Source organism: Fringilla coelebs, assembly GCF_963513975.1.
Source record: "Fringilla coelebs genome assembly, chromosome: 10".
NCBI classification, from domain to species: domain Eukaryota; kingdom Metazoa; phylum Chordata; class Aves; order Passeriformes; family Fringillidae; genus Fringilla; species Fringilla coelebs.
The window spans coordinates 17231122-17240217 of NC_140036.1; the positions used below are offsets into that span (position 1 = coordinate 17231122).

The 9096-nt window shown below is 63.8% G+C and overlaps 1 protein-coding gene across 2 annotated transcripts; it reads right to left on the minus strand.

The window, feature by feature from the left end:
- Positions 1-1149: 1149 nt before the first annotated feature.
- CHRD (chordin) lies at positions 1150-8791 on the minus strand (the record flags this gene model as incomplete). 2 transcript variants are annotated; one of them, XM_084212006.1, is made up of 23 exons in its annotated part: positions 1150-1574; positions 1736-1829; positions 1998-2145; positions 2241-2343; positions 2483-2586; positions 2676-2732; positions 2837-2930; positions 3013-3225; positions 3450-3563; positions 3650-3891; positions 3984-4140; positions 4231-4347; positions 4432-4538; positions 4636-4783; positions 4867-4949; positions 5424-5564; positions 5636-5777; positions 5882-5978; positions 6851-6968; positions 7045-7182; positions 7576-7702; positions 8224-8327; positions 8662-8791. In XM_084212006.1, 23 exons carry the CDS (start codon positions 8789-8791, stop codon positions 1500-1502), a joined length of 2853 nt encoding a protein of 950 aa, XP_084068132.1. In that variant the 3' UTR covers positions 1150-1499. The 2 variants fall into 2 exon arrangements, with proteins under 2 accessions (XP_084068132.1, XP_084068131.1); XM_084212005.1 differs by having other exon boundaries at positions 1991-2145.
- Positions 8792-9096: the final 305 nt, after the last annotated feature.

The window sequence follows — 9096 nt, forward strand, 5'->3', positions numbered from 1 at the left end:
TGAACCAGTTTGAGGCAGGGAGGTGACAAAATGGGTTGCCCGCTCATTGTATCCCCAGGCACGGAGCTCCCTCTTGCTCGTCAGCTCCTGGCACTGCCCTGTGGCAGCAGGGATGTTCATCCGGAGGGGAAGCCCTGTGCCAGCACACATCTCTGCCCACTGCCACCAGTGTGCCTGGCTGTGGGCCACCAGCATACTGCAAGGCCACCACAGGTGATGCCACCCTGCTGGCACAGGTGCCTGTGTGGCTGTGGGTGCAGGCAGGGCAGGACACCCAGCTTAGCATGCAGGGCTCTGTCCCAGCCCAGCGTGCCCCAGTGCCTTCCTTCTATTGCTCTATCACTAATCCCCAGTACAGACGAACACTGTGCCACTACAGTGTGGTGGTTGTGCCACCATCCCTTACTGCTATCCCAGTAGAGCCCAGTGTTACTTTCCCTACAGCTCTGGCACCATTCCAGCATAGCTCTGACTGTCCCAGTCATCCCAGCGTGTACCAGCACAGTACAAATGGCCCCAGAGACCCCTCAGTCCTCCACATTAGGGATCAAAGGGCAGGTGGCAGCTTTGGGTCTCCCATGGGCCCCACAAGGCCTTAGCCCAGTGCAGCTGTACTGGGGTCACCAGGGTTGTGCTGCCCCAGAGCATGCACAGGGGTCTGCCCTGCACAGCCATGGGTGTCTGTGCCCAGCCCTGGGCACGTGGCTGGTTATGGTGCTGCAGGACAAGGGCTTCCATGGGTGGCAGCTGGACTGGGGCCCCAGGCTGGGCTCTTTTTGCCACCATGGAGGTGTGAGGAACAGAGTCCTGCCATCCCTGTGCTAGCAGACACCATCACCAAGCACTGTGTTGGCAGCCTCCTCCATGGGCCGAGGTTAGCATCGTGCTTCAGCTGTGGGCATTGTACACTGCTCTGGTCTTCTCCAGTGCCACCTCACAGCCCATAGGGGTGTCCTCATCCTGGAATTGGCTTTCACACCCCATACCCCCAAGTATACATCCCCAACCCCAGCAATGCCAAGGCCTGCAAGTTCCCCATGGAATGCAAAGGCCCAGCCCTGTGCCCGCTGCTGCTAGAAAGAGACAGGAACCAGGTGGGCAATAGCTCTGGTTTTAATAAATACATCTTGACCTCCATCCACTGGCACCATAAATTATGTGAGAAACCCGGCTGAGACAGGGTGGGTGCAGTAAACAGGGGCCAGAAGGACTTTACACTATTTACAACACGGGCGCGATGCCCGCCGGCCAGGGGGGCTTGGAGTGGCAGGGCAGCGGGTGCTCCGACCTCCACGAGCCTGGCCACTGCCCACTGCACAAGGGTAGGGCAGTCCTGGCATTGCAGTCGTGCTGAGATGGGGTGGCCAGGCTGGGGGCCAGGCCATGTGCACCCCACTGTGCTCCTCTGTGCCCCCGCCCTGCACGGGCAGGGGCAGTGAGTAGTGGGACCCCCCAGTGCCACCAGCGTCGCCGCGTGCTTGCCCCGCTCTGGGCAGCAGTCACTGCTCAGTGGCTCCGTGACTCCACCTTGGCATCGTGGACCTTCTCCCGTGCATCTGAGGGGGCATCAAGGGCTGGGGGGGGGAAGTGTGGCTGAGAGATGGGTACAGGGGATGCCAGGAGGGCACTCGGGGTGGTTGTGCCAGCCCTGGCTCAGCAGCAAGGAGACTGGGAGGTGCAGGGACTGCCACAGAGTGTTTGGGCAGTGGTGTCTATGTGTGAACACTGCACTCACCACGGCACTTGGCACAGCAGGGGTTGTCCCTCGTGGCAGGGCTAGCGCAGGCAGATGGGGGGCACTCCTGGCGCTGGCAGTGCGTCTCCCCCGACTGGGGAGCAGAAAGAGGGGCTGAGCCCCAGGGTGGGGGAACAGCAGCTCCTCGTGGTGCTCTGGGTGTCTGAGCTGCTCTCCCACCATTCCCAAAGCCCTGGGGACTGGCACAGTGGCGCCTTCCCTTCCCCTGGTGCTGCCCTAGGCCAGCACACTCACCACACACCAGCACAGGATACACTTCATTTCTCCGAAGGGGGGCACAGACGGGTGCCAGCTCTCGTTGTTGAGGTACCAGCGACGCCCGAAGCGGCACGCCCGCGGAGCATCTGCCTGCATGGAGTCAGCCAGCTCCGGGACACTCTTCTCTGGGGCTGCAGGAAAGGGCACTGAGAGGATGCCCCATTGCCAAGGGGCACACAGGAGCCATGCAGGGAGAATGGAGGGCAGGAGAGAGGGGTGCAGGTACCTGGGCACTGCTTGCAGCAGTCAGAGGGGCTGGCGCGCACAGGGTTGGCACAGGTGAGCCGTGGGCACTGCACCTTCTCGCAGTGCACTTCGCCTGTGGTGCCCTGCAGAGAGGGCACAGGGCTCGCAGGAGGCACAGGGCAGTCAGCTCCCCATGCCCTGGTTTGAGCCTCAGCGCCTGGGAACTGAGAGCCCCCATAGGTGCCTGACCAGGCTGGGGGCAAGTCTGGAACCCACACCCACCTTGCAGGTACAAATGGCACATTTGATGAGGCCAAACGGGGGCACAACAGGGTGCCAGCGAGTGCCAGAGCCTCGCCATGTCTTGTCGCCATCAAAGTAGCAGCCTGGAAGAGGAAGAAGAAGAGGAAGTCACAGCCCTTGTGACTCAGCCTTTGCAGAGCTGCCCCCTCAGTCCATTCCCACAAGGACTCACCCTCGCTACTGTCCCGTGCCCGCTCCAGCTTCAGCTCTTCCTGCTCTGTCTTCTTCTCTACAAGGAAGAGGAAGGCCATGAGGGAGTGCACATGGCAAAGTCTCCGAAAGGGACCCCCACCTTGTTTTCACAAGGAGCTCCACAGCCCACCCCCCAGGTACCTTCACAGATGGGGCAGCACAGCTCTTCAGGGTGCACCTGGTGGGTGCAGTTGAGGGGCTGGCACAAGATGGGGTCACAGATCACTGTGCGCTTCTGGGGACAGCAGAGGTGGGGCTCATTAGAGGGGGCCATTACTAACGGGTGCTGCCCCTTCAGCACAAGCCCCAGCTCGTACCTGGCAGCTGCAGATAGAGCACTTCTTGTCATAGTCAGGTGCCCAGCGAGTGCCATGTGCCCGGTGCTGACCCTCAAAGAAGCAGGAGTTGGGGTCCTTCTTCAGCTGCTCCAGGTCCCTGGTCTTGGTGCTCTCAGAGAGCTCAGCCTGCCCCAGGGACTCCCCTGGGGACAGGCGGGTCCCTCCTGCATGGCACTGGTTGGGAATGTGCACCTGGAGGGGGCAATGAGCAGGAGGTCACTTCCCATGCCGATGCCTGGCTTCCTTCCATAGTCAGGCTGGTGAAGGAGCCAGCCATGACCACAAAACACATCAGGCTGTACTGCTGGGACCTGGTAACAGTGATCCTGTGCCCATCCTCCCGGCTTCAGGCAGTGCCACCCTGCCACAGGGAGCAGCTGGGGTGGGTAGGGTGCCCTGCCCCGATGAGGACCTACCCGTCCTCGCATCTCCCCGTTGGGATGTGCTTTGGTGCTGACTTGCAGGAAAGCAGTGCCCTGGGCCAGGTGCTGCAGCAGGTCGGCATCCAGGTCCTTCACCACGCCCTGAGCCTGTCATGGCAAGAGAGGCTCCAGGGTGGGGATAAGGTCTGGCCCAGCCCCTGCTGTGTGGTGCCCTGACCGGGTGCCCACCTCACCTCAGTGCTGTAGAAGCCCTTGAGCAAGCGCTTGTGCTGGTGGGGGCGGGTGCCCATCTCCCCCAGCTCAGCCACGCCGTGGATGTGGGCGCTGACGGTGCCATCGCTCGGCCGTCCCAGCCCTGCCACTGAGATCTCGTAGTGCAGGTGGCAGTGCTCATCCAGCGAGAGCCAGGCATGCCCCCCAGCGCCGCTGTGCACCGGGGGGGACACCAGCTGCCCCGCCAGCGCCACGGGCATCTCTGTGCACAGACAGGGACCGTGGCAGGGTGTGGTGGTGTGTGGGAGGGCTGCCCCACTGCCCCCCCATTACCACCCCACGTGTCCCTGGTACCTGTGTAGCGGGCGAGCAGTCCACTGTAGGGCAGGGAGATGATTTGGCCCCGCAGCTCACCCTCTGCCCAGTCTTTGGTGGCCACGTTGAGGAAGAGCTCATTTTGTAGAAGCATGTGGGCATCGCGGGCGCTGGGGCTCTGCCAGGCACCCCAGGCCTGCCACCAGTGGGAGACCATGCAGGTTGGGACAGGGACTCACCCAAAGTCCCCACACCATCGTCCCTCCCAGCATCAACCAGTGCTCACCAGCCCATCCTTGTAGCTGGGTGTCATGTCAAACAGGATGTTCCTCTTGCTTTTCCGTCGGGGTTTAGTCTCCAGTGTGATGCTCACCACCTCGCTGGCAGTGCCCACCACCTGAACCTGTGGGTGGGATGCCAAAGGGCAGTGTCAGGGTGGCAGAAACACCTGGGACCTTCGAGAGGGAAATGGGTGCCCCCCACTCACCTGGTACTCCAGGGTGCCATTCTCATGCAGCGCCAGTTTGGCTGAGCCCACAGCCCCGGTCTTGGTCGGCAGCAAAGCGTCTGCTCCACATAGCACACTTTGGATGGCTTCAGCCCGGGGAGAGAGGCACAAGGGTGGGTGAGATTGGCACGGGGACGAGCACAGCAATCCCCCTGCACCCCAGCGTGCCTGCCCTCTGCTCACTGTCACAGCTGCGCCGGCTGGTGATGGTGCCAGCCAGCTGGCGTGCGTGCTGGCCCTCCGTCTCAGCCACGATGCGAAGCTGCCCCTGCACCAGCCACTGCAGCTCCAGGGCAGACAGATCACTCAGGACCTCCGCAAAGTCAGGGTCCTGGCAGGGGGGGTAGAGTGCCATGGATCAGCCCTGGTGCTCTGGGCACCTGCCAGGGCCTGTGGGGGAAGAAAACACTTTACCTCCACAGTGATGTTGGCGCAGACCTCGCGTAGCGTCTGGCCCTGGTGCACGATGCGGACCCTCAGCGGGACCCGAGAGGATTCTGGACATGGCAGAGGGGATTGGACCCACAGGACCAGGGGTCTGCAACCACTTCGAACCTACACCTCTGTGCCTACCATCTCCAAATGCCTGGAACTTTCTTGCCAGTTCCCTGCCCCTGTGTGCCTGGGCCCTCATCATTCCCTCCCACATTGCAAACCTATCCTTCTTGCACAGTGACCCTCACACCCCATATCCTCTGCAGCCTCCCCAGCCCCCCTGCATAGGTGCACACCATCCTCTCCCACCAGGCGCACCCCAAATCACACAACACACTGTATGTACACCTCACTCTCCACCCCACCCCACAAACGGCCCCCATACCCACTCTGAGCCCCACACCCAGCCCAGTCACCCATCCTGACCCCACAGATGCTGACCCATGCATCCTGAGCCACAGACATGCCATGCACTCCTTCAGGTCTATGCAGCCCCCTCTGGGCAGTGCCTCCCTCCTTTCCTTGCCTGACCTCACCTCTTGCTCCAGGCTCCAGCAGTCCCCGGGCCATGAGGATGAAGTGCAGTTTGTTCTCTGTGTCACTCAGTGTCAGCATGGCCATGCCCCCAGCGCCCAAATGCAAGGGGTTCGATGAGGTCAGAATGGCACCGAATGTCTCTGTGCAGGGACAGGGGCATGAGGGACATTCTGGTGGCACCACCGCGTGTGCGTGCAGGAGCTGGACTCACCTGCAAAGAGTGCCCGGTGCTTGAGGATGCGCCCATGGACCTCTCCGGAGGGCTGTGCCCGGGTGATGAGGGACACACGGAGCTGTTCTCGCCGCAGCAGCTGGACGTTGGATTTGGACACCGTCCTCCACATTCCACAGAGCTGCGGGTGATGGATGGAAGGGCTGGGCGGGGGCTGGGGGGCACCACAAGCCCAGCAGGGGTCGGAAGGGGCGCCGTGCCCCCTGCCCTCCCAGCCCCTCTCACCATGCCATCCTCGGGGGCAGCGCTCTTCTGCACGGGGTGTTCAAACAGCACGTTACCCTCGGGGTCACTGAAACGCACCCGGCTCGGCCGCCCCAGCCTGTGAGCATCCGGGGGATGAGCAAGGGCCACGTCCCTGCCCTTCCCCTCCCCCTCACTCAGCATCGGGCACAGAGGTGTGTCAGGGAGGGCATACGGGGGTTTGGGGTGGGCAGGAGAAAGAAGACCTTCTCCTGGGGTGCCGAGTGCTAGGCTCTGCTCGCCCAATCCAGGACTAGCCCAACAGTGCTGTCCTGCCAAATGCCAGGATTCTCTGGGCTCCCCTGTCCTGGAACGGGGTTTAACCGGCACAAAAAGCAGAATGAGGGTCTCTGCCGGGAAAGGCACCATGGCAGGACCCGCTGGGAGCTGAGCATTCAGGCTGTAAATAAGGAGCATTTTCGGCTCCGCTTGGCTCCCCCTGTCAGAGCTGGAAATTAGTCACCACTTTACTATGCAAAGGGGCCTGGAAGCGAGGAAGAGCTGAAGAAACTGGAGCGGGAAGGAGGGAGGGAGAGGAGAGGCTGGGGTGTTGGCGGGCATCCGGAGAGGGCATAGCTAGGATGGGGAACCCTGGCAGCAGTGCCAAGGCACTGCCCCCCGGCAGAGCCTGCAGGGTGGCACAGCAGTTCTGCCAGCTGCACCCACGGGAGCCCTGGAACCGTTCCTGTTTGTTTCCAATCCAGATCTGGAGGCAAATGGGTGAGGCTGGGCCGACAGTGTGGGTGTGCCGAAATTCTGGCTGCTGACCTAAGCTGGAGCCCAGCACACTGTCCCCCCCCTTCTCCAAATCTCTCACTCTGTCAGTGCAAGGCTGTGGCACCACGGGGGGATATCAGAAAGGAAACAGAGGCACAAACACGGCTGCATTCCCTCTTTTCCAGAGGGCTGCCTGCTGTGCTGGGCTGGGCAGGGGACGGGGGCAGGACTCACCGCTCGTAGCTGATGGAGAAGAGCAGAGAGGAGCGCAGCAGGGTGAAGCGAGCCTTGGCCACGGCGCTGGATGTGGGGTGCCACGGCTCTGGGCCACTTGTCAGCAGGGCCACAAACTCTGGGGAGGAGATGCTGCTGCTGAGGGGGAGCGTGGGGGGTGCCCCACACTGCTGCTGTCTGGGTGGGTGGCTCACCTGTGCGGGCATCATCACGAGCCAGGCCCTCAGAGCTGAGGTAGGAGCGGTCATTGTAGGGCTTGTCCAAGTCATCCTCCTTGTCCTGGAAGTACTCCAAGGTGTCAAATCGGAGTGCAGGGCTCTTCTCTGGTGGGCCTGGCAAGGTTGGCATGGGGTGGACACAGGAGGAGACCATCACACCAGGCTGCTTGTACCCAAGAGCTTGGGGTGGGGGACAATAATAAATCGCCCCTTTTGAGACAGAACAAGATGTGCCCTGTGAATCACTATGGGGCTCTTAGCTAGGGCATGCTGTGCACAGGCACATGGACAGGCAGGGCATTTAGCCCTGTGTACCTTCCCTGCACTCCTTTCAGGCTGTTCCCATCAGGGCTTTTCCCTGCCCATCGTATCATGGGCACTGGTGACTTTCATAACAAATTGACCAGCCCTTTTCAGGGCAGTGGGCAATGCCCCCATTCCCAGGCCAGCGGGGGACCCTGGGGGACTGGTGGGGGCTCCCTGCAGAGAAGCACCCACTCTGCTCACCTTTGGGGCAGGTATGGCAGCAGTGTCCCGGCAGCAGTGTGGCCCGGGGACAGGCAGGCACAGGGCAGTCCTGTTTCATGTTCTTGCAGTTCACTTTCCCCACGGGCTTCCCCCGGTGGTTCCTCTGCTGTGGGGGGCCAAGAGGATTCCAGGAGAGCCGTGCCAAGATGTGCCAGGCCAGTTCTAGGTGTGCCAAGTCGTGCCCTCCCAGCATAGCATGGCTTCCCCCATCTTTTTCCATCTGGAACCTGGACACCTTGCCGAGTCCCCACATGCCTGTACGGCAGCCAAACCAGGGCCCCCTCCCCACAGTCCCCAGCCTCCTGACCAGCTGTGCGTGGCCCCACCAGCCCCGGCCTCGGGGAGCTGCTCGGAGGGAGGGAGGGAGGGAGGAAGGGGGCCGGAGGCCATCCCCGAGGAGGGGGAGGAAGAATGAAGCCTGATCCTTTAAACCCCCCTTCTCCTCCCCCCTGCCGCGGGGGAGGACATCCAGGTGTCCGGCTGGCTGAAGGGATCCCGCTTCCCTCTTCCATGGGAATGAGAGGAGTGTATTGAACAGAGGGGTCGAACTCCCTCCTTGCCAGCGCCCTCCCCAGCAAGCCGGGGTTCTGGGGGGTCTCCCAGGGAAAGGGGTGTGGGGGCACTCACCGGCTCGCAGTGACAGATAACGCAGCGCATCACCCCGAAGGGCTCCCCCAGGTCCGGGTGCCACGTCTCCTCCAGAGCATAGAAGTGCCCCCCGAAGGCGCAGCCTGCGGACATCCCACCACCACCCACCGCCGTCCCCAGTCACCTCCGGGCCGCGGGCACCCCCCTGCCGCAGCCCCGGACCGGCCGGCACCGCCCCGCCGCCCGCTGCGCTCCCGGTGCCGGTCCCAGTGCCGGTCCCGGCCAGCCGGGGGGCCCGGGGCGGAACGCGGGGTGCCAGGGAAGGGGGGTGCAGGCACGCGATGCACGGACGGGGGGCGGGTGGCAGGGAGGGGGTGCCCGACGCGGGATGCGTGACGGGGGGTGCGGCAGCGGCTTGTACGGGACCGGGGGTGCGCGGAGCGGGGAAAGGAAGGGTGGAGGACAGGGGGCTCCTACCTGCCGCCCCGCCGGGGGGCAGCGGGTCCGTGTCGGGCCGGATGGGCAGGGCGAGCTTGGGGCGGGCGGCGCGGCCGGGCAGGGGCCGGAGCGGCAGAAGGGCGAGCAGCAACAGCGCAGCGGCGCGCATGGTGCCGGCCGGCCGGGGCGGGCGGACCGGGACCGGAGGCGGCGGCGGGGAGGGGGGGCCGGGCGCTGCCGGGCGCTGCCGCCGCCTCTGCCCGGCTGCCGGCTCCGGCTCCGCTTTATAGGCGGCGGCATGGGCAAGCGGGAGCTGCGAGCCCTGTGCAAACAAAGGCCCCGCTAATGAGGCGCAGGCAGCGGCCGGCCGGGGGGGTGATGCGCCCCCCGCCGCGCTCCGACCCCCCCCCCCCCCCCACATACCCCCGGGCCCCGGCCCCGCCGCCCCCGCCTGGCACGGGACGCCCTGTCCTG